The sequence below is a fragment of the Lutra lutra genome, chromosome 9 (genome assembly GCF_902655055.1).
Source record: "Lutra lutra chromosome 9, mLutLut1.2, whole genome shotgun sequence".
NCBI classification, from domain to species: domain Eukaryota; kingdom Metazoa; phylum Chordata; class Mammalia; order Carnivora; family Mustelidae; genus Lutra; species Lutra lutra.
In genome coordinates this window covers 142346984-142371694 of record NC_062286.1, presented here as the reverse complement: position 1 = coordinate 142371694, position 24711 = coordinate 142346984, and the positions used below count along the sequence as shown (strand labels likewise).

General features: G+C 62.4%; 1 protein-coding gene across 1 annotated transcript in view; it reads right to left on the bottom strand.

Moving 5' to 3' along the window:
* Window positions 1–24711, bottom strand: part of CDH4 (cadherin 4) — a 511528-nt gene that overhangs the window by 7794 nt on the left and 479023 nt on the right. Inside the window, exons 8-11 of the mRNA XM_047746454.1 lie at window positions 19076–19213; window positions 8238–8423; window positions 1911–2164; window positions 1230–1372 (exon numbers count right to left, since the gene is read on the bottom strand). Of these exons, the coding sequence (XP_047602410.1) occupies window positions 1230–1372; window positions 1911–2164; window positions 8238–8423; window positions 19076–19213 (721 nt within the window). The remainder of the gene's footprint in view (window positions 1–1229; window positions 1373–1910; window positions 2165–8237; window positions 8424–19075; window positions 19214–24711) is intronic.

The window sequence follows — 24711 nt, the reverse complement described above, 5'->3', positions numbered from 1 at the left end:
AGCTGACACACAGACCCTGGGGACATCAGCCTTGCAAGGGAGGGACTTTTGTTGGGTCTGTCCACTGATGGGTTGTGCCTGGCACAGAGCAGCTCAGCAGTAGTGAGAGCAGGGGCAGTGTGCTGACTTGGGCCAGGCCCCACTCCCCAAACTTTTGAGGACACTGGATCACTTAATTGTCATAGCTCTGGGGGAGGGGGTAGGGTTGTCCCCACTCAACGGAGGAGGAAACTGAGGCACAGAGCAGTCAGATCTCTTTCCACCACTAAGTGATGCTGGGACTTATCCCTGGTTCTAGAACCTTCTCCCTCACTCCCTCTCCCCTCCTGTGCAGAGTTGGCTGGGTATTTGGGGCTATGGGCCTCACCAGCTTCTGGATGCCCTGGGTCCAGGGAGGAGTGGCCTCAGGGCCTGGAGTCCTAGCACCCACTTGTGGAGATGCTGTCCACATCCCTTGGAAGGTCCAATGCTCACAACTCCTCTTCCTGCCCCATGTGGGCCCCACTACTGCCACCTCTGCCCAGACCTCCTCACCCCTGCTTGGCTCACTGTGACCCCCGCAGCCCCAGGCTCCTCAGGGCTCCTCATTCTGGCTCGGGGGCCTCACCGTCACACTCTCCAAGCTCCCTGGGCTTGTGCTGCTGGTGTGTGGCTTCTCACGGTGCCTGCCCAGTCTCTGGGGCCCCTCATGTCCCCTCCCACCCCCAGCTCTGACAGAGGGCTGCAGGGGTCACGGGTGGTCAGATCCACAGGGGGCGGCATCCCAGGGGCTGCTTAGGGGAAGCCCCCACCCCCAGTGTGTGGTCAGCATGACGGGGCTGCTCGGGCAACACGTGGATGTGGTCGGCTGCCCTCCGTTCACCAGGTGGGGAGCTGAGAAGCGGCTCGGGTCTCGTTCAGCCGAGACAGGGCTGGACAAAGGTCACACTGCCTCTGCCACCCTGGCTCCCATGGGGAGCGTCACGCATGAGTGAAGGGGCACGGCTTGGCACCCGCACATGAGCCTGGTGGTCAGACAGCGGCTGTGCTCGGAGGCCTGCGGAGAGGGGGCTGCGGGGGCGCTGAGGGACGATAGGGCAGGGCTCTGCGTGCGGCACATGCGTGGCGCCCGCCTCCCCGCTTCCCTCCTCCGGCTTCTCCGGCTGGGGGCGGGCCTCCCTCTGTCTCCCGGCCATGGAGCCCAGGCTTGGGCACGCCCCCGGCCGTAGCCCCCCCGGACCCAGGCGCACCGTTGTCAGCCGCCAGGAAGGTGGCCTCGTACACGTTGTTTTTGATGTACAGGGACTCGCGGTCGAGGACGGCGGCCGTGGTGATCTGACCGTTGGTGGTGTTAATGTGCAGCCAGTTCGCTGGGTCCGACAGCTTGGAGTATCTGAGGAGGGAGGAGGTGAGGCGGTGAGGGGGACAGTGGTCCCAAGCCCCTAGCTCCACCTGCTATGGGGCGCCCGCCTGGACATGGGGAGGTTTCCCTGCCCACCCGACCCTCACAAGGACCCCAGGAGGCAGATGCCCTCCTTGCCCCCTCTCTGCAGACGGGGAGACTGAGGGACGGAAGGGGTAGGTGGCCTGCAGCGTCACAGCTGGTGACCAGCCAGGTCAGAACCAGCCTGACTCGCGAGACGGCTGCAGGTGCTGGAAGGTCTTCCACCTTCTTGGGCGGCGACCACGCGGTGCTTGTGGCTGGCTGAGTGCCGGTGGCATCGCCTTGACCGCCTGGATCCCGTGGTACGGGGGTTCGGGCCATCCCCAGGACGGGGGGCTCCAGGGGCTCCCTGCCTGGAGGGACGACACAGGTCGGGCACTTCCTGGGGTGCAGGTGTCACTGGGCAGGATGGGACTCCTCTGCGTGGGAAGCAAGGGAGCCCAAGGGTGGGAGGGAGCCCCTTCCTGCAGCCCAAGGCCGGACCCACCGCACAGCCTGCTGCATGAACCGGTCAGGGTCCACCGCCGAAAACGTGGTCAGCACGGTGCCGGTGGGCACACCTTCCTCCAGGCGGATCAGCTTGTGGTTCGAGGGGAAGTAGGGTGCCTCGTTGATGTCCATGACGGAGATGGTCACCCCGGCCGTGGACTGGAAGGACATCTGGACCCCGCCGGCCAGGGGCGCCTGGTTGGACACCATCACAGTCAGCATGAAGGCTCTGTTCAGCTCGTAGTCGACTGCCTGGAATGAGAGAGGCCCGCAGGGGTGAGCGGGCGCGGGTACCGGCGGGGTGGGCTCAGAGGGGAAAACCGTGCGTGGGTCACTGGGTCGGCGCCCCCTCCTCCCATGATGCTGGTCCCAAGGGAAGCTACCTCCAGCCTCCTTTGTCTCTGGCTTCCCATGGGGCTTGCCAATGGGAGGAGAGTTTGGGGTAAAGGACCCTATCGTGCCTTCCCATCATGTCCTGGTAGGGCCATAGCTGGGCTCCTGGGGCTCCAGCCCCCAGGGGGTGGCACCCCTCCCCAGTGCCAGCTCTCAGCAGGTGCTGCTCCCTTCAGGCTGGTAAGGTCAAGGCCCCATGGCTGTTTGTCTAGGAGCCCCTTGCTGGGTGCAGCGGGGAGTCTCTTCTGTTGTTCTAACCTCCCCAGTTTTTGGTAGTTGGCACAGCAGCCCCAGGGCTCTCCCTCACCAGCTCTGTGGGTTCTCTTCCCTCTGCACGTGGCTCCTGCAGGAACATGATTCCTGGTTACACCCTTTTGGGGCTCCAGGACCGTGACTGACAAATGCTAGAAGGGGTCTGCAGTCTACCGTAACTCCCAGGAAAAGAACGGCTTTAGGTGACCAGGGCGCAGTGCTTAGATGGTAGGTCCTGATGTGATTTATTTTAAGAATCAATGCAAAGGAATCTTCGGCTCACTTGGCCTTCTCCCTGAGGGTAGTGATTTGGGGTTTGTTAACTTTTTAAAGCTTTTTATGTATAATGTAGGGTAAAGTAAATAAACGCATGTGATGATGTGGTTAGGAAGTAAGATTTTCAGTGTAAGAAACACAAGTATGACATCATCAGAAGGAAGTAAAAGCCTCTGGAGTTAAATCTGAAATGAATGACCCTCTGAATTGGTGGAAGGGACGGAGACGGTCAGGGTGGGTGCGTGCTGGGCCATGCGGCTTCCCGGCTCTGCCCCCGAGGAGACGGGGCCCAACCACAGTGAGCAGCGAGCACCTCTGGGGCCTGGATGCTGGTTTCTAAGGACCCGTCCTCACTGGAGAGACGGCCTGCAAAGACATCTAGGTCCAAAGGTCTGGACTCTGTGACTGTGTCGTTGTCGGTGGCACAGGGACTTTGTGGACTGATGAAGCTTGGGGTATTGCACTGGGAGCCGGCCCGGGATTACCCAGGTGGCCCGACGTAGCATCCGAGGGTGTTTACAAGGGGGGCTGGGGTCCTTCGGCAAGGCAGCAGGCAGTGTGGGGACTGAGGCAAAGACGGCTCTGGCTCTGAGGACGGAGGACCAGCCACGGAGTCAGGACGTGGCTCGCCAACCTGGAAAAAGCCAGCAATGGAAACACCAGAGCCCCGGGGGGCGGGGCACAGCCTTGCAGTTCTCTGGTTTCAGCCCGATTTTGGACTCCGACTTCCAGAAGTGTGAGAGGGTCATGTATTGTGTGAAGACACCCAGCTTGATGCGAATGGTTACAGCAGTCGCCGTAAGCAGAGAGACCGCGGACGGCTGCCGGTCTGAATGGACCATTAAAGGCATCTGTATTAGTTTCCTGTTCTGACTTTGTGGCTTAGAGGAACACAAATTTGTCATCTTGCAGTTCTAGAGGTCAGAGGTAAAAAATCAGCATCCCGGGGCTGTTGGGTGTGGGGAGGGCTGGGTCCTCCTGGAGGCTCTGGGAGGCTCCCGTGCTCTTGGGCCCGCCTCCCCCTGCAGAGCTGCGGCCTGGCCCCTCGGAGGCCCTCTGTGACCTGTGCTTCTTCCCGACGGCTCCCAGGACCCTGACCTCCTGCCTCCCTCTCCCAGACACGCCGTGAGCCCAGGGCCCCCCTGGATATCCCGGGGTGACCACCTGTCTCAGAATGCTTACCTGACTCACACTTGCTAAGCGTGTGCCACACAATTCCAGCCAAGGAAGGACAGAATTTTAAAAGCACCATTCTGTACTCGCTAATGAAGACATTTACACGCACAAGGGTCACCAGCAGAGAACAAAACCGGATGGAGACTGACGGCAAAGGGCATGTTTGCAGGTACGAAGCATCGTACTCGGACCGCTGGCTGATCGTAAGGGGGAAGAGTCAGTGATGGGAATGATTGGAATGATGGGAACTGGCTGTCACCACCTGAACCCACTGGTCCTGGATGACCAGAGTGGGACAACCAGGCACCACGGGCTTCCGGATGCGACCCAGCCCCAGGCACAAGGCCTGTCCTCAAGGTCTAATCCCAGGTTACAGGAACTGTGGGAGAGCGAGGAACAAGATTTACCAGGCGGAAGGCATTGGACAGTCCGGCACATGCGGCCTCCCGTAGGCCAGCTGACCTGTGTCTGTGACAGGTCAACACTGGGTGGAATGTTCTAGATTATGAGAGAGTCAAGAGGTGCTCAACCAACTGCATGATCCCTATTCGGATCCGGATCTGAAGAACCACAGCAAAGAGACACTTTGAGAAAAGTTAAAGGACATGGAACAGACTCGCATCCGAGGATACGAAGGGCGGACGGCTGCTTTCGTCAGGGGTGTGACAGCTGTGACAGCACGCACGTATGGAGGCCAAACATATTACTGAGCGGGACGCATCCGACTTACATAGAGATGCGTGGTCGTGAGGTCTGGGAGTTGAAAACCTCTTTCAGCAAGAAATGGAGATGAGATGGGCCAGAACAAGCTAATAGCTCAGACTGCGGTGCGGACGGGACCCCTCCCTTCTGTCTGCTGGGCGCCCACACGTGCTCATGACGCACACAACAGCGTGTTTCTGCTTGGAGAGGAGCTGATCTTCGGGGTCGGGAGCCCGTGCCTGCAGCTGGCGGCACCTCTCCCCACCAACCCGAACCCCAGCCTCCTCGGGGTCCCCCAGCTGCTCAGTGTTTGGCTTGGGTGAGCGTTAAAGACCTTACAGCTGGTGCTTCTACCCTTTGCCTGCTCAGCACGGCTACAGACGAGGCATTAAGTACGAGAAGAAGGGCTTTATGATGACAGGGGATGGGCCTGGGGGTTCCCGGAAGCCCGATGCCAGCCCGACATGAGGGTCTGGAGGCCGATGCCCTCTGCAGATCGGGGTTCCGGGCTGACCCCCGTCATCCTCTCCGGGTGTGATCTTCTTGTCTGCTTGAGTAGGGGGGGTTCCCGAAGGCCCCCTGGAGTCCTGCCGTGAGATGCCACGTCCTTCTGTGGCACACACCTTGTCATGCTGATGTCTTCCCCTGCCCTGACAGCCCCTTGAGGAGGGGGCTGCCTGCCCCTTATATCAGTGCGGTGCCGCTGGGGGTCAGCCTGGGGGAGGACACCCCCCTGGGCCATCCCCATTGCTCATCCCCTAGCACGAGGCCCGGCGCTGCTCAGGTGCATGTGCGGCAGGGCCTTGTGCCCACAGATGCTGCCCAGGCTGGACCCTCAGGGGCCCAAGCGGGTAGCCCGTTTGAGGAGGCACCCAGTGTGGGGTGACTTGGCAGCCGAAGGACTGAAGGACAGCGCCCGGGGCTTCAGGCCGCACACCGGGGGCCGCTCCCACAGGTGTGGCGTGGCTCCGCCGTTCTGGGCACAGATGCCCCCACATCAGCCCCCGAGTCCCCGATGTGTCCGGGTCCCCACACCACCAACAGCGGCTGACGCCACCGGCCCCTCCCCCGGCCCCTCAGAGAGCCGTCTGGGCAAGGGGCTCCTCCCCCGGCCCCTCCCCCGGCCCCCAGAGAGCTCTCTGGGCACGGGGCTCCTCCATGGCAGTGGACAGTTTCATAAAATCGTGGCGGCCCTTCCCTCCGAACAAAGCACCCAAGGGAAGTAATCGTTCTCCCTGTTTATCGGTTCATGTCCCCGGGGGACACGGAATAATGTTGTGTGTCATGCATTAAGACCGTGTCACCTGTCCGAGTGAGAAGGCCTTCCAGAAAGACTATTATGACCAATAAACGTCCACAGGAGGGTGAAATAAAACATATTTGTAAGGGAGAAATCGATAGGTAATTTGGCCCACCAGTTTCAGTTAGAGTGGCCGGATATGCTGCCCGGTCTCTGCCCGGCCCCTCCCCAGATGCGGCAAGGACCCTCCGCTAAAAGGCGAGGGGCTGGTCTGCGGCCTCTGGAGAGGCTGCCCGGCGGGGGCAGGCTGTGCGGGGCAGGGCTGGGGCGGGCGGCGGGGAGGGACTGATGAGCTCCCAGGCACTGCTGCCTCGGGGCTGTTACAGCAGGACTGCTGGGGCTGGGCTGGTGGGGGGCGGTGTCTCTGGCCCGCCTGTTCCCTGGGGCTCCTGGCAGCGCCCCTGCCCCCCAGGTCCTGGGGCTAGAGCTTGTCCTCTGTTTCCAAAGACGCTGCTTGCTTCAAGGCTGTGTTCCAGGTGTGCAGCAGGAGAAAGGGCCTGGGGTTGGTCTGAGCCTGGAAGAGGTGGTGTTGTCGTGGCTGGAGGTGGGGGAGGCTGGGGAGGTGGCAGAGGGGCTCTGAGGAGGCTGGGCACGGGGCCCACGCCCACTGGGGCCGGCGGTCTGACAGCAGAGTGGCTGTGCCCCAGCTTGGCTAGACCCTGAGAGGTGGCGGGCCAGCATGGGGGGCAGGATGGAGCTCAGGGGCGTGGGGGGCAGGGCAGGGGTCAGGAACACCCGCCTGAGGTGACTGGGCACTGCCTTTGACAGACGACGCAGCTAGGATCTGTGCGAGGTAGCCGAGGGCCTGGCTGACCACACACACGTCTACCCGGTGTCTTCTCCACCCTCAGAGCAGCGGAGGCCGCGGTCCAGGAGTCCCTCCACCTGGGGGCAGGGGGCTGGAAGCGGCAGCAGATTGTGTAATGAGGGGAAGGCTGGGGCAGTGACGGGCCCCGGTGGCAGAGCGTGAACTCGGCAGGTGGCCCGACTCCTCTAGGGGTCCCAGGGATCCTGGTGGGACTGAAGGGACCTTCCTCGCACCCTGGGGAGCCCGTGGGAGCACAGCCGTCCCGTATCCACGGTGACGATGTTCACAGTGAGGACAGGAGCTGCTTCTGTCGGCTCTGCCGTCACCGTGGGCCGGGTGCTGTACCAGATCTGTAGCCAGGGCCCGCTATAATGTCAGCGACAGCCCCGGGCATAGGCCCCGCATCTGGGGCACAGAGAGGGCGACGGGCCCATGCCAGGGGTAAGCGAGTGAAGAGCCAGCCCGGGAACCCAAGAACATATGCCCCCACCCCAGCCGGCAGCAGACTCCCCCAACCGCCTCACACCTCCCATGCCCCCTCCTGCCCCACCGGAAGGTAATGTCTGAAAACACTGTGTCTCCACCGGAGGGAGTGAAAATAACCCAAAATGCCATCTAAGACAAAGCATCTTGCCTTAAACGGACTTTAAATGCGGAGTTCAGAGAAAAGCCCGTGTGGAATAACAAGGAGAAAAGGGAACACAGAGCTGTGTGGCCCAGCTGGTGAGTGCGGCTCAGACACGGGGTCCAGTCTCCCCGGGACAGCACGGCCGCCCATGCTCTCAGTGCTCAGGGTTCCAGCGCTTGTAGGGTGGGATTCATCTGTGACGTGTGACAAGCGCATGTCTCCACCGCCACACTGGAGAGGTGGGAGTCCCCCAGCCCCCCTCCCTGCCCCTCATCATCACACCCCTGTTCCCAGCACGTTTCTCGAGATTCGTCTATAGTCGTGACACTGAGTGCTGGATAAAGGCCGTAAGGGGAAGGAGAGGTAGGGGCCTCTGCTGCTTAGGAAAGCACAGGGGGGTCTTCAGTTTCAGAGAGATAAGACCTGCCGTGCACTGCGAAGACGTACTCCTTCCTGGCTGAGCTGGGTTTATCTCAGGAATGCAAAGACGGTCTGACATTACACAGGCTCTCGATGGCATTCACACACTAGTGGACTGAGGCGGAAATACAACCCTCTGGGAGGGCACAGGAAAGTGATCTTTTGGGGGAGGGGCAGGTCAGGCTGCAGAGTCCCTGGCGGTCGAGTGACCAGGCCCTGTGAAGCCTGCCTGTGACACGAGCAGACAGGCGCAGTCCTTTGCGCCCAGACATCAGGGGTGGCTCGCACTGAACCGTATCGCTTCTGTCCATTCTGTCCCGGGTGGTGGCAGGGGACAGAACCCACGACGGCTGGCAGGAAGACTACCCACCTTCACCACGGTGACCATGCCCTCGTTGGTGACGGGGTCCGTGCGGACGCTGAAGTGTCCGGAGGGGTCCCCGCTGATGATCCGGTAGAAGGCGTTCCAGTTGGGCGAGTGGGGCTGATCTCGGTCCATCACGGTGAGGTTTGCGACCACCACCTCCACCTGGTTTTCCGGGACCTCCCCCGCGTACTGCAGAACATAAGGAAAGACAGTGTCCTCAACCCTTGTGGGAGCCTGGGGAGGTCAGGAGGGACTTTCTACCAGCCCCTGCGGGATGCCCTCAGTCTCCAGCTGCTTCTGTACATGGGGACTCCCACACCCGTTCCATGGGCACGGTGGTATCCCCAGAGGGCTCCGGTTCCTCCAGCTGTGCCCACCACCCACCTCCAGACAGAACCTCCACCTGCACACACACACACATGCCCACTGGCCTCCCCCCAAACCCCCAGATTGTCCACTTGTGCCCTGGAGGCCTGTGCAACAGTGGCGACGCAGGAGAGACTCAACATTTGCAGGACGGGAGCTGGAGAGCATTGGGGGCCTTCCCCGGGATGGTCCTGGCCAGGGTCCTGCCATCCCGGCGGTCCCACCATTAGCTCAGGGCTTGGGGTCTGCAGCCACCGAAGTGTGATACCAAACACAGAACCCTTTTTCCTGCTGAACGCCCCCACCCCCGTCAGTGGTTGTAGTTCACGTGGCTGAGTTGGTTGTGTGCAGGGAAAGATGCTCTGTGTGTGTGTGTGTGTGTGTGAGTCGGGGTGCTGGTAGCAATCTGGGCACCCCCTTCTGAGTGAGAATCACTGCTAAGGGCCGGCCCCACCGACGTGCGGCCTGTGCAGCCGTGGCCCTGTGGAAGGGCCCGAGTTTGGCTGAACGCTCTCCTCTCAGTGTCTTGAAACTCCTAATAATTTGCAGACTAGGGGCCCGGTTCCTTATTTCGCACCGGGTCCGGCGTTTGTGTGGTGGGCCTGACCCTGCAGTGTGGCTTCGAGCCACAAAACCTGGAGACAGAGTCCGAACGGAGATCTCGGGTGTCTGACTGTGGTTACGGTGGCGCAGCTGACAGCGGCCACCAGGTGTGGGCGCCCAGACCGGCGCTGCCGGAGCATTACCTCTCCCACTCCCCGCGGTAGCCCCGCCCTCATCCCCGTTTTACAGATGAAGCAAGAGAGATTAAGAGACCTTGGGGCCCACAATGGGGCGCCCAGTGTCAGCTCTAAGGATCCAGCCCCAGTCATGGCAGCGGGGTCACAGGATGGGGAGGAAGGCATCTGCACGGGCTTGGCCGATGTACCAGGCAGCTTGGCTCCGAGCCTCATCCTCCCACCCCCTACCCCCGCTGCACCTGCTGTGGCACAAAGCCTCCTGGTCACAACCAGGACAGCCACCCTGCCTCGTGCCCATGTGGGGGCTCTGGCCCAAATATGCCTGTGCACACCCTAGGACAGACATGGAGCCGCTTTAGCCAGAGACGGTCCTCCTGTGCGCTCAGGGCACCAGGCCTGGGCCTTGCCTGCTCCAGAACCAGCTCCCGCCCCTCAGTGAGGGTCATGTGGGGCAGCCAGCCATGTGGCCTCCGCCACCGAGGGGCTCCTGAGGCCGCAGCCACCATCCGGGGTCTCTCACACACATCCAGCCCTGACCACAGCCCAAGGGCCAAACCCCTACACACGTCTGCCCAGAGCCCTTGCATGTGCCCTTCGGGGCCCTGCGTGCAGCCCTGGCTGGCTGAGCCGGCTCACAGGGGACCCTCTCCTTGCGGGCGAGACGGGGCCAGGCAGCGGGACCTCTCTCCGTGTGGCGTCTAGGTTTCCTGCTCTCTCCGTCGGGAGCTTGGTACCTCCCAGAGAGACTGGGCCTCGATGGTTGTGATGGTTTTCTGCCCTGAACACTTACGAATTCAAGCCTCAGCTGGTGGTTGGGGAGGAGTTCTGGGGCGCAGTGCATGGAAAACTGGGCCGCCGTGGCTTGAACGCAGGGGCCTGACTTCCAGGGACGGGAGCCAGAAGGCCGAGGGTGGCATCAATGGCTGCGTGTCGGAGACATCAAGGCTGGTGGCTCTGTCCTTCTCTGGCTTCCACAAGGTCAGAGCATGGCAGCTCAGCCTGTTCTGTCTGTGCTGGGTGGCACTGAAGGACGGCCACCTGGCATGTGTGTCCAAGGGATGGCGTCTGCTGGGCAGACCGTCCATGGACAGATGGGGATGCCGAGGCCCAGCAGCTTCTGTTCCCGGAGACGCTTGTTGGTGAGAAGGAGGGAAGGTGGGTGCAGACTCACCCAAAGGACCGGTGTGGGCTTGTTGTCCCCCACTGTCAGTGAGGCACGGGGGGCCGTCCCCAGACTTGTGGCAGATGTGTACGGAAGATGCAGACAGGGGCGAGTGGATGAGGCAGTCGACGCACAGAGCAGGGACGGTCAGAGCGAGGGTGGAACTGCGAGCCCCCCACGAGGCCAGCTGCCTCCAGGGCCAGAGCACAGGACTGGGCTCCCGGCCTCCACGCTCCACAGGGAACCCCACAGCCCGCCATGCAGGCGCAGACAACAGCCCCCATCTGTCTCCTGGCACGGGCAAGCCTTCCAACCCCGATACCATCACCTTGTCAGCAGGAAAAACTGAATTTATCCCAAGTGGGATCTCGTCCAGCGGGCCCAGTGCTGGATGGGACGGCGGCCCTCCAACTCAGTCCTACTCAGCAGCACGAGACCCCGTTGTGGGATTCGGGAGCACCAGCGCTCGCGATCATCCGGAGCTGATGGCCTGCCTGTCGCCGTCACCGTTCCCATTTCTCCAGCGGCCCAGGTGCCCCGCTGTCCTCCCACGTCTGACCCGCCAGCGGGAGCAGCAGGCTGGCAACTAGGCTCCACCCCAGCCAGGCTTCTGGGAGGCACCTAGGGAGTGTGAGGGAGGGCTGGGGGCTGAGGGACAGGAGGGGGTCATCCCGGGGCGGCTCAGGGCCACTTTGGGCTGTGAGTGTGTGTGTGTCGGTAAGGGGGTGACCTGGTCCCTGGGAGCTCTCGGGAGAAACCCAGGTGTGGGGTGATGCCCTCCAGTGGTCCTCGGGGGAGTGGGAGCTGGGCAGAGGAAGAGGTGGAAGGACCTTGAGAGTGGGGGGCTTTGCAGACCTCTAGGATTGTCCCCCGGATGGCCTGGAGGAGGCAGACGATGCTTGTGATGCGGCCCCTCTGCGTTTGTGGGAGTGAGGGGGGCAGGGTGACTGCAGCGGCCAGCAGGGCCACGAGGTCAGAGCCCTGCTGGGACGTGTCTGCTCACGGTGGCGGCAGGCCTGGGTCATTGGAGCCGTCCTAGAGACCTGCCTCCTGCTGGTAGACCTTGCCCAGCCCTTCCCTGCTGTGCCCTGGGCCGTTCCCTCTGCAGGGATGTCACCATGTCCCCAGAGCAGGAGGCCGTCTCCACTGGGGCTGAGTGAGAATTACTGGTTTTACCGTCTACAGAATGGGCACCCCATCTCTCCGAGGGCTCGGGGATGGAGGAGACTGCACACAAAGCTCCTGGCCCATGTCGGGCCTTCTGTGCGGGGTGTGCGGGACCTGGTCCGGCTCCGGACCCCAGGGCCCGGCGGCTTGTTGTACAGGGAGGGATGACCAGGCTCACCAAATGTGGGCCTGGGGCCACAGCACCTGACTCTCCTGAGGGGCTTGGAGGGGATGGAGAGCTAGCGTTGGGGCTGGCAAACCCCTGGGCCAAGTTCAGGGCACCGCCTACTTTGTTAATAAAGTTTTATCGGCACAGGGCCGTGCCCCTCCGTTTACATAGTATCTGTAACAGAGTTGAGTAATGGTGACAGAGCACGTATGGCCCCAGACTAAAAAATAATGACTCTATGTCCTTGACAGAAAAGACTGTGGCTCCCTGCTCTAGACCATCAACCCCCCACTGCAGTAATTCAGAAGTGGGCATGTGGCCGACACTGGCCGATCAGGGCGTTGTTCTGGTGGCCCCCATCTCTGGCGTGGGTGCTGTGCCCACACCTGCCTGAAGGTGTTGGGTGGGGTTGCCATCCGCAGCCTGAGAATGCCACTGGCTCAGAAGAAGCACGGCTCAGTGGAGGCTCCTGGTGGCTGTGGGAGCCTGGATCCAGCTGTACCTGATGTCAGTGTTCCAGTTGAAGACGTTTCCAGCTTCTGAGACATGAGGTGTCTCCTTTCTATTTAAGTTGCCAGGACCAGTGTAGGGGACAGCTGTGAGGCTGCCTGGCTGTCTATCCCCTTTGGAATTCCCATCTTTATTTTCCAGGACTTGCTTTCTCAGCTTCCTCTCCAGCCATGAGCTGGTCAGGTGACCTAGGACCTGCTAGTCAGAGGCGCCTGCCTGACTGGTTCACAAGTGAGGCAGAGGCCTCTTGCTCTGGCATCTGCAGGTGGCAGTGCCCCGCCCAATGTCGGGCACAGGCGCTCTGGTCCTTACACCTGGTGGTGGTGACAGGAGGGGCTGCTCCTGGTGGAGGCTCCATGCCTGACACCCCTGGCCCTCAGATTTCGTGACCGCGTGCATCCTCCGGGCACTTCTCTCTTGGATCAGATGACCGGGTGGGTCCTGGTGTGGTCACCTGAGAGCCGAGTCTCTCGGGTGCACCTCCGAGGGGTAGCATGCTGGGCCTGGGCTCCACACTGGCCTGCTCCGGAATGGGGGGGGGCCGTCCTTTCCTGGACTTCATGGTATGGGGGAGACCTGTGTGTCCTGGAGTCCGATTCCTCATATACTCTGGTGAAGTTTATTCCAAGAGTCTACTTTAATTCGTGCAAGTTTAATAAAGGTTCACAAAGAAGGGCCTTAAGCTGATACATCTGGCTTAGGATTTTCTTATTAACTTTCCCCTGGCCGTAATGAGTTTTTAATTTAATTTTTTCAGATTTTCAGGCACAGGGAAAGCCTCTCCCATGCCTCACAGGAGGCGAAGACAGATATTTGGGAAAGAAGGAATTTTAAGATCATTGGAACAGAGTGTCTCGCCCAGATGGTAATCCCAAATTCAAACTAGCCGGGCCCGAGGGACAGGGAGGATTTCGTCTAGCACAAATCCAGCTCAGAGGCCAGAATCCGCAGAGCTCCCAGGGGAAGGTCACATTAGCATAGAGGGGGATTAGGGTGAGAACAGTGAAGCCTAGTCAGGATCCAGAGAGAACCAGGAATGACAGCCTGTCCACACGCAGGACCCACGAGTTGTCCAGGCGCCCACGCCACACAGGACACACCGGGACCCGAGGCTGCACTTCTGTTTCTGTTGCAAGAGAACAGAAACTCGGGCTGGAGGACCTGACCCTCCCCTAGCCGCCCCTCGGTGAGCGGGACAGCGCTCTCCCCTCTGGCCTGCGGCCCCTGCAGAGGTGCTGGCATCTCCCTGGGAGGAGGGCGCCCTCCCCGGCCTGGAGCTCAGGGACCCATCGCTGTTACTAGCAGAGCCTTGAGAGCTGGCGGGGGAACCCGCCTGGCGGGGACGCGGCTGTGCCTCTGTGGGCCTTGGAGCAGGGTGGGGGGTTGTAGGGGCTGGGTGGGCGCCGGGGGAGGGATCCCAGGGGTGTCTCTCCCAGGAGACACCCCAGCACTGTGCCTTCAGTCATCCATGGCTTCTGTTGGAAAATGTATGGATGTGCCTCTGTACATTGCAATGGTTTTATCAAATTTTTTTGGAAATTTACTTTTCTGTCCCAAAAACTAATGATGGTGTCTTTTGGGTTCTGAGTCCAGGATCAGAATCCGATGGGGGGATCAGCGGCTCCTAACCAGAAGCTACCACAGGCAGTCTTCTTTGACCCTGCGTGTGACGGGGGAGGGCCTGAGGTCTAGGGCCAGGAGGCCATTCCCTGGCCAGCCCCTCTGGGCCTCCTTCCACCCCACGGAGCTGGCCCGTGTCGGGGTAGATGACACACGGGAAAGTGCTCCTTCCGAGGACAGCTCGTGGGAAAGGACCCAGCAATTGGTTAACACGGTATCTCGGACCCTCCGCTCCCCAGGGAGAGTTCACAGAAGGCGTCTGCTGACCACAGACCAGGCCACAGGTTCGAGCCGCTTGCTCCTGCCCAGGGAGGAACCACGCTAAGAGCCGAGCGCCAGGCACTCTCGCTGTCTTGATCAAGTCTCCTCGTGCTCCAGCCACGTGCTCCTGACCCACGTGCGGGTGCGCACCACCCAGGCAGGCGCTGGTGCTCCCCCGTCTCTCAGGTGACGACGCAGAGACACAGAGTCTGGGGATCCAGGGGGTCGAGGAAAGTGTCATCTTTGGGAAGTGGACACTGGCTTGACAGGAAGGGCTCGAAGTGGGATGTGATGTCAGGTGGGGCCAGGCGCACTGGCCTCTGGCCTCCCTGGTGCTTGGAGAAGCTGTCTCAATCGGTTATCTACAGCAGAGGTTCACACCGAGTGCCTGAGCACGATTAAGGGCCATGAGTCCATTCCAACTTTGAGATGCCAGATTCTTACTCTCAGGAACTCAGGCTGAGCTGGAATTTCTCTCCTCTCCTGGGTTTGTGGACGAGTTGAAAAGCTAAGGGTACTGGGGATTCCCAGGGTTAGGGCCACAGAGGGCCTGCTTTGGGGCAGCAGGGGCCCAGGCAGCCAGGGTAGGAGCCAGGGTAGCCAGTCCCTGGGAAGGTTCCAAGGCTAGCCCGGGGTCTAACCATTCTGCTCAGGTCCAGGTGGTGGAGGGTTGGCTGCTGTCTGTGGCACTTACAAGAGCAGAGGACAGCGTTGTTCAAGGCATAAACTCTTCACAGACATCAGCGGATGCTCCTGACCTCACCTCGGGACTGTATGTCACTTCAGGGTGGAGTGGGGACAAACATTCAGAGAGGTCCAGCTATCAGCCCATGGTCACACAGCTAGGAGGGGCCGAGGCGGGGCTAATGAGGGGCTTTCGGACTCCAGGAGACCCTCCTGAGGGCCTGTGAAGGGTTGGGCTGGTGGAAGGGGCCCGGGACACTGGGTGTCCAGGATTCTCCCCCAGGGCCCCAGACAAGGCCAACAGGAGGCTCCTGGGGCAGAGTGCAGGTTGTGTCCCGGGGCCTGAGCCCCTAGCCTGGCAGAGCCCGGCGCTCACCCCCGAGAGAGTGTGGAGTGGGCCGGCTGAAAGGCCCGGAGGCCCCGCGGCAGGCTGCAGGCAAAGGGAAATAACTTTGAATCAACATCTAAGAACGGGAACTGGACCGTGCAAATCCCCTTCTTTTCTGCAGCTTCTGCTGATCGTTCTTGGTGAAGACTGATAACAACAGCCAGGTCGCGCGCAGGCCGTGGCCAGCCTCGGCCTCCCCACCTGCCCTGCCAGTGCCACGCAGACAGTGTCCCGTCCGCAGAGGCATGTGCGCATCAGGAGACGCACTCCGTTCCTGCCCTCGTGGGGACACCCGGTGGAGGGAGGCAGGACCCCACGGTCGCGCTGCCCTCCCTGCTTCGCTCTGTGGCGGGCCATCCCAGGAGGCGTGTTTCCGGGGGGCCCGCAGGTGTTTTCACCGTGGCCGCGAGCAGAAGGGAAGACGGCGTCCAGACTCGGAGGACCGGTGGTCACAGCTGGACCAGGGCTGGGACAGTGGGCGGAAGGCCCGCCCTCCAGGAGCAGGTGTGGGGCAGCCCGAGGCCCTTGCGGGAGCTGCAGAAGACGCTCCACCCCAGAAGGGGATGGGAGATTCGCTCGGGGTCTGGGAGGAGAGCCGTATGGCACAGAGGGGGTGCCCCGAGGAAGCAGGTGCCCTGGGTTTGACTGTCTCTCCGTGTGGCCTCGGGCCACCTGGAACTAGCCTTCTGGGCCTCAGTTGTCTCTGGTGGCTGTTGCTCTGACAGCCTCCACGGCCATGCCAGGGCAAACCTCTCAGGAAATACACAGAAGCTTCTGGACGTGAGGGCCGCGACGCACTTGACTCTCCGTCACAGTCGTGCGGCATTCTGCGGTCACAGCGGCAGAGGGGGCGGGCACGGGTGCCCAGGACACCGCCCCCCGTGCCAGCGTGGGCCGTCCTTCTCACTCCTGCCCCAGCCGCTCTCCATTATTCCCCAGCAGACGCTGTGGATGTGGGACTCTCCCAGACGACAGCACGTGTTGGGTGGGAGCGCCCGGTGGAGGCGGGACGGGGTGGGAGGGGACGCCTTCGCCACAGTCGGTCACTTCATACCTTTTGAATTCTGCACTGGTGTGTGAGTCATCTAACCGAGGACTCCCAGTGATCTTTAAAAAGGAGAAAATGAGTAAGTGAAGTCGGTGGTGCCGTGGGTTTGCTCACGGACGGCCCAGAGGTCTGCGCTCAGCAGACTCACATGGGTGGGCTCCAGAGACGCTCTGTTGGGCGGAAGAAGCTGGACTGCACAGAATCACGTGCTCTGCGTGACGCTATCCGTGTGACAGGGCGAGATTGGAGTGTTGGCGAAGGTCGCCTTGGCAATGGACGCTGTCAGGGGGCTGCTCTGGGGACTGGCAAGAGGTTGCTCCTGGCTCCTGGTGGGAATGTTTCCCGGAAGATGTGTGCGTCATACCACATTCCCGTCACACAATGAGCAAGACCCCTTCTTACGAAGCAGGGGACCCACAGGGTCTCTCTGGGAGCTCGTGTCTTAGAGCAGATGGGGTGTGCCTACTCCGGGTCCTGGTAAATTAGACGCCAGCCAACCATCTTGGGGGGAAAAGAAGGAGTCAACCTGTGTGGGGGCAGTAGGGTGGGCAAGGGCTCCGGTCTGCCTCTCGCCAGAGCCCACTGGTTTCTGGCCCGTCACTGTAGCTGCTGGCGTCTGTGTGATCGCCTGCCTTCCCCGGTGGGTGACACCTTCTCCGGAAAGCCTAGGTGCAAGCTTGGACCGGGATCGGGAGGCAGGCGCGGGCTGTGAGCATCCTGTTCCAGTCCCTGCGGGTTTTAGCCAAATCCCAACTCCTGGCAATGCCTTCTTCAGCGCTCCGCTGGTGTGCTTTTCTCCAAATCCAGTGGTGGCCAGAGGTGACCAGCAGGGCTGGACAGAGTCCTTTACCTCGGCGGGTCACCACGTTGCCTCATGCCTGAAGCCACATCCTTCACTCCCACCAGGGACAACTGGCTTGGTTTCCTTCTGCCCTGGTTTCCATGGTGACAGTGGAGGTCCTGAAGCTGTTTCCCAGGGGGACTAGGGGTCCTGGTGGTCAAGAGGGCTGGTGCCACTGCTCTCCGGACATCTGGAATTTGCAGGCTAGTACCAGGACAAGAGCGTGTCCTTGGGAACAGTGTCCTCTCAGCTGTGCGCCCTTGGAGACCCCTGACTCAGTAGATGGTGAGCATCTGAGGTGTCCACCCCTGCCCCACCTGCCAGGACCGATGCCAGAGCCCGGCTCAGGACGGGCTCCAGTCCCCACTGCAACGTTACCTGGGGGAGGTCTCCTGCATGGGTGCCCACCTGCACTGCTGCCCCCACGCACCAGCACAGGTGTCGTGTGTCCTCAGGACAGCCATGTGTTCTCGTCATCACAGAACGAGGCGCAGGGTGGACGGAAGGACAGCGAATCTGCACGGCCAGGCATGGGTGAGGCCCTGCTGGGGGCTTGGAGCCTAGGCATCATTACTCTCCCAGGTCCCTAGGGAGATGCTTCGACCATGTACAAAACGCCCAGGACACTAGCCCTGAGCCTTTCCTGCCATTGCCCACTGGCCCAGGACTGATGGAGGCAGAAGCCGTGTCCCCCCAGCCAGGTGGGCTGGGGCGGCGCCGCTCCCCCTGCATGCGATCTGCCATCTGTCCACTAGATGGCGCTGCGCACCCGCAGGTGAGGTCGCGCCAGGTCTGGGAGGCGGGAGGTGGGGAGCGCGGGTGCGGGGGATGGGGTCTGGGGACTCTGAGTTGGGGGCAGGAGACCCCAGGGTGCAGGGTGATGAGGGGATGCTCGGACACCGGGGGGAGGGCTGGTTCCCGAGATGCCCTCCTGGCAGTGAGCGGCTCTGGGGAGCTCCGGGGAGCAGGCGGGGTCTCCTCTGTCCCCACAGCTTCCCTCCTTTCCTGCTCCTTGCTGCAGAGTCAGCACGGCTTCTGGGGTCCAATCCCAGCTGCTCCCACTGAGAGGCTAGTGGGTGGCTTTGGGCCAGTGACTTGGCCTCTCTGAGTCTTGGCATCCCCCCGACTCTCCCCAGGTTGGGGGGCTAGAGCTCGGCAGGGGAGGGCTCCCCGGCGTGGCTTGTGCTGTGCCTATTACTGTCCTGCTGTCACACCCTCATCCCCTCGGCCCTCCAGCGGCGGCTCCGAGAGGCGATCCCAGGCGATCCCGAGACCCTCGGAGCTGCCATAACCTCCCAGCGTCCCTGCGACTCCGAATGCACAAGCCTGAATGTCCACCAAGGGCCCTGGGTCACTTAGGTCCAGAGCCACCGGGTGTGGGGCTCAGCGGCGGCCCACCAGCCAGTCCCTGCCCTCTCCGCCTGTGCACGCGGTGGGCTGTGGAGCGCAGCCCAGCTCCTCCTGCAGGACCGGCCCGTGCCCGGCCAAGGTCCCACCCGGGCATCCACCAGCAGGTCCCATGGTGCACACAGCCACATGTGTGCTCCAAACGTGGCTGAGCCCCAACACCCCTGGTCGGCTCTGGATTCAGAGTGTCCAGCCCACGCGGTCCTGGACACTTCTCAGGGCGTCAACAGTTGCTCCGTGTCAGGCCTCCCGGGGCCACATCACAGCACATGCCCGCCGCCCCCCCAGGAGCCCAGCTCCTTGGCAGCTCCTCCGGTCGCCCTCCTGCTGGGGACTCCTGGGGTGGCTGTGCTCCGTGTCAGCCTCCTGCTGCCCAGGGCCACGGGCGCACCACTGTCGGTCAAGTTCCTGCCGGCAGACGTGGCAAGGAGAGCGGCGGCCCCGACGGCACCGGCTACCCAGGAGCGCGACTACTCACCGTGCTCGCAGTGAATTCTGGTGGGTTGTCGTTCACATCCGTCACCGTGATGATGGCCGTGGCTGTGTTCGAGAGGCCGTAGTTGAGGTTCCCCTCCATGTCCGTGGCCTGGACGATGACGGTATACTGCTGGACTTTCTGGAAGGGGCGGGAAGGGAGGGCACAGCGCATCAGTTTACAGGCTGCTGCCCCTTTCCCTCAACACACGTGCTCCCCGAGGCTGGGCCCCTGCGGGCGGGATGGGCACACAGGGCCCCTGGCAGCTCTGAGCCACTGCCCTGGTGCAAGGATGCGCTCCTTCGCTGGCTGTGGGCAACGGCGCCGCACAGAGAAGCCTGGCCGCCTTCACCTCAGGGCCTGGCTATGGTAGGTACAGATGGTGTTTGGTGCCAAGACAGAAAGGAGGAGAATGGGAGTCCCCAGAGAGCACCGTGCGGTCTGGGGCTTGGAAAACCAGGGATGGACACTTGGAGAGAGGGAGGCTCCCACAGACGGGCCAGGTCCCCGTCACCTGCCCTCCGACTGGTCTCTGCGGTTGTGGCTCCCACCCCAGTTCTGACTGTCTGGTCCCTGCTGTCACTTCATCGTCCTTTCTTTCCCTCCTCAAACTGAGCTCTTGGAGACCACCACTGCCCCACTCACCCCGTGTCCCCAGAGCCGATGGCCACGCCCAGCACAGAGCAGGTGCTCAGAGAATGTGCTCCTATGTGACCATCGGTGACAACGCAGAGGCTGAAGAATGGTGAGACTGCCTGCCGAGGTCCCGCGGGCCCGACACGACCTCTGGGTATTTGTGGATGGTTGGGAGTCACTTTGTGGGAAATCACGTGGTCCGATGCGTGTGTACGATGGGTCAGGTCAGCTCATTAAGGCCGCGGGCCACATCTACCTGCCGCTGCTTAGTTCTGGCAGTAAAGTTGTGCTGCTCCAGGATCACGTCTACTCATCCACGCCCTGCACTTGTTTTTCACAATGGGTGAGCGGCGGTGACAGAGACCACGTGGCCTGCAGAGCGGGGACATGGACCGTGGGCCCTTTACAGAAGACGCGTGTCGTCCTGGGCCCCGATGCCAGGCAGCGTCAGCCAGGAAGCTCGAGGGCAGGCTTGGCAGGGACGCCACGAACTTTTTGGGGAGCCCGGGCTGGGGAAAGCAGGGCAGGTTCCAGAAGAGCAGGGATGTACTGCCTGGAGGGGATAGGGTGCACGGGGCTGAGCCGGGCAGGCAGTCTGGCGGGGCTCGGGGTGGGGGTGGGGCTCGGGGTTCAGGAGTGTCACACACTTTCTCACCTAGACTCATTCTCCTCCGCTCACCGGTCAAGCCCACGGTCCCACGCGACCGGGGCCAGGTGTGCGGGGGCTTGTGGGGCTCTGCTCCTGCCCCAGCCTCCCCCACTGCCTCCCCCGCTGTCGTTTCAGCTTCTCCGTGGCCCCTGGGTCTCTCCTTCAAGGGGACGGCCAGCTGGGGGCTGGGTCGTGGGGAAGCGCCCTCAGGGACAGGGCCCTCCAGTAGGCCCCCCGGTGCTGGACACGAGGGGAGGGCGGTGGAGCGGTCCCCACCCGTGGTGGGCCGTGGATGGGACTCTGGCCCGCTGTCCAGTCCACGGTAGGCCCTCCTGCGCTGTTTGTGAGGGGGACTGAGCAAATGTCTAAAGCAGCTGACGTTTGGGAAAATGGGTAGAACTTGCAACCAAGGAGATGTGAAAAAAATAATAGAAACAGGTCCTGCCTGGGTGCTGCGTCCTGTTTCAAAAGTTTTCTCTCAAAAAATTAATCTTAATCTTCTCCCCATCTTCCTCTATCTGTGATCCCTCTACCCACGCATCCGCCATTACTCCATCCACTCTCCGTCCCTCCCTCCACCCAACCATCTCTCCACTCGCCCATCCCTCTACGGACCCACGCACTCCTCCACCCCCGACCGTCATCTACCCGCCCCCCCATCCGTCCTTCCTCGGCCCCTCCTCCTTCCAGCCACCTGTCACGTGCGTCAGGTGAACCACTCTGTCATGAGGCGGCCGACAACCTCTGTTCTGGCACGAGGGGACGCAGGAAGGGGTAGAGTGTTTCCCTTGCAGGTGCTCAGAGCTGGGTTTTTTTTTTTTTTCCTTTTAAGGTTTTATTTATTTGAGAGAGAGGGAGCACAAGCAGGGGTGCGGCAGCAGAGCAGCAGAGGGAGAAGCGGGCTCCCCACTGAGCAGGGAGCCTGATGCGGGGCTCGGTCCCAGGACCCTGGCGGTGCGAGCAGTGGGAACGTGTGTCCGAGGGAAGCCGGCCCAGCACACAGCCCTGCCTCATGTCGCCCCTGGGACTGCTGAGTGACAGGATCTCCCCGGGGACACACAGTGCCCTGGGGCAGGGGGCAGCGGCGGCAGGGATTCCCCACGGGACTCCCCGCTCTCAGGTCTCTGTCGCTCACACAGTGCAGACGGAGCCAGGGGAGCCCACACAGCCACACGGTGGAGACTCTTTCTGGATGTGGGGTGGACGGCGCACGGAGAGCGGGGCTGCCTCCGACAGAGGCCCGCGCGGGACTCCCCTTCGCCTGGCCCGCGGCCGGCCGTTCAGAAACGCAGCAGGCCTGACCCCGTGCTCCGCCCCAGGTGGAAAGATGACGCCGGCCTTCCTGACCGTCGAAGCGGCTCCTTGTCTCACGTCGCAGCTCCGCCTCCTCTAGGGACGCTGCCCTGTCATGCTGGGGACCGCGCCGGTGCTAACGGGAAGGCGGCAGGCACACTGGATCCGAGCCCCGGGTTGCCACAGGCCTTGGCGAGCGGTCCTGCCCCAGAAACCTCGTTCCATCTGTGTTCAACGCAGGCTGCGGCTCCGTCCCCGCTGTACCCTCCCCGGGGAGGACAGCAGAACCAAGTCTGATTTTCAGACAGGGCGGCAGGCGGGCAGCTTTGGAGGTGGTTTTCCCGTCTCACCCCACATTCTCTTGTTTAATCAGATCTTCTCCCTCCTGTGGCTGACTTTGTCTCTGGTGCCGAGAATCTCAGCAGCGTCCTTCCTGCACGTGGGCGTCCCCTGTCTGTGTCCGTGTCCCACTGTCATCCCTGCCGGCGGCCGCGTGCACCCCAGGTGTTGTCAGCGCCCTGTTGCATCGGCCCTGTGGGGGCCGGGACTCCGGCTCCGATGGGCTCTGTGCTGAGCCCACGGCAAGTTACTTTCAGGAGGTCCTCGCCTGTGCTCTTGGGGGACCCAGCGCCTGCAGGAGCCAGTGATGTGGGAGGCACGCCCACCCCGCTCCCCGGGCCTCCCTGCAGGACAGATCCCTGGACCTCGACACCCGAGGTCCCGCCGGGGCCACCACCATACTGTTGTGACCTCAGGCCACGCCTGGCCATCCTCATCCGTGGGCCTGCGAGGGCCCCCCGAGTCCCACGCCGAGCCCTGCGCGAGGCTCTGTCGTCACACTACCCCTTGCACCGAAGGCTTTCCTGGGCTTCAATACACACACCAGAAATGAGGTTCGTGCAGCTGCCACTCCGCGGCCCTAACAGGAACGGGTCCTGAACGCAAGGGCGTGGCTTGAAAGGTCTCCCCATGAGTAACTAGGCCCAGCCCTCAAAGCGCATCTGCGAGCCAGGAAATGTCTCGGCTGGAGGGGCCTCCCGTCACCTCTCGTGACAAAGAGGAGAAACTGAGGCCCAGAGGCGAGCAGTATGACAGCCTGAGTGGCCGCCCGGTCCTCTGGCTGGTCCAGTTAGAGCCAGCGGCTCCCCTGCTCCCCCACTAATGCCTGCCTGGCTCCGTTCCCGGCGGAAGCAGAGGCCTGCCCGTTCCAGAAGGGGCGGCGTCTCTGCCCCCTCCCCCCGCCCCCTCCCCTCCCCAACTTTGCTGCTTCTCCAGTACGTTCCCACCCCAGGGCCGCTGAAGGCCCCTCCGTCTGCCCCGAACTCTGCTCCTTCCCACCGGCCAGGCCTTTCCTCCTCCTCAGTGGGAAACCAACGCACCCGCACCACCCTGCTCTCCTCCTACACCCGGTCCCCTCCTGGACCTGCCTTCCCTACCCCACACCTGGTCTTCCCTGAGACTCTGCTTTTCTTCTCCGCATCAGCGTGGCGGGTCCTCTGCCTGCTGCCACCCCACAGGCAGGGCCACCAGAGCCCCGTGCGTCATGTTCGCCACACTCTCTGCCGTCTAGAACCTGACGTGGGGACAAGGCCACCCCCCCAGGCATGGGTGACCGTCCACGGGCATAGCTCTGGGCCACAAGCACCTTCAGCTCGTTTCCAGCTGGGCCGAGTACTGGCCTGATTTGAGGACAGCAGTGAGGTGGGGGGGGTGCGGCGTGAACAGTTCCATCCCGGAGGACTGCAGGAACTGGGTGCAGGAGAGGCTGGACACTGGGGACACCCCTGAGGCTGACCCCACCCCGCCAGTCTGCGAGGCGTCCCCAGAGCAGCCAGAGGACAAAGCACAGCAGGCAGGATGGGGGCCTGGGATGGGGTCCGTGTTGGCTCTGCAGGGTGGAGGGGTCCAGAGTCTCCTGCCGGGCACCCACAGAGCTCAGCCCCTATGGCTATTGGCCCCCGAGTGGAAGGCTCTGGCCACTCCAGGAGCCGGAGGGACAGAGCGGGCCTGCTGTCTGTGCACGAGCTCACCAGTCACGGCCACTGTCTGAGCTTTGTGCCGGGGGCTCTGCTGGGCGTCATGGGGGACAAAGCACAGAGGGTCCGCAGCTTGAGAGCCCACCACCCGACCCAGGCCGCTGTGCGCTGACTGGGTCATGCCTGAGCCAGCGGGAGTGGAGATCATAGGGGTTGTCCTCTGGGGAGAGTGAGCAACAGGGCGAGGGGACCCACTCCGAGTGCAGGCTCTGGCAGTGTCCCCCAAACCCAAGTCCTCGGGAGCCCTGGGACGTGGAAGAGGGGCTTCTGCAGACAGAGGGAAGGGGAGGCCGTCCTGGGGCAGGGCAGGCCCCGAGTCCGCGACGGGTGTTCTAGCCGGAGGTCAGGTGAGGCGAACGCAGGGAGTGGTGGGGACACAAGCCCTGGTGTCCAGGAGTGCCGGCCACTCCAGAGGCCGGAGGGCACCCGGCGTGCTTCTGATGACCCTCCACACGGAACCAGCCCTGCTGACACCTGGATTTTGGGACAGTCACCTTCTCTCTTGTACCAAATCCCCTCTGGAGCGGCGTGCGGATCCTGAGGGAGGCAGCCGGTCGCGGGTGTCCTGGACGCAGAGGGAGGCAGCCGGTCGCAGGTGTCCTGGATGCAGGCACCTGTACGTGACCGTCCCATCACGGCCTAGCAGGAGGGTCTGGTGTGCTCAGAGGGTCCACAGGTCGATTAAACTTGTTTCTCTGCCCAAGGTGCATTTCATTTACGTGACGCCCAGCTGGGGGCCCAACGGAGCGTGGGATGGTGTTCAGTGCTGATCTAGCGCTGTGCTGACCCCACAGACCACCTTCGCTGTGGCGCTTCTACCTCCCAGTGGCCCCTGGGGTGCAGGGGTGCAGCCCTCCCTGCTTTGTGGTGGATCAAACTGAGCCTTGTTGGGGGGGCATGGCTGGTGGACAGTGTGCTTGGGGCCTGGCCGTCTGGAGTCCCTGAAGCCTGCTGCCCGGCTCTCCTGGGACAGAGATGACCCTGGACCCAGCTCTGGACCCACTGCGGTCTTCTCCACCGGCTGA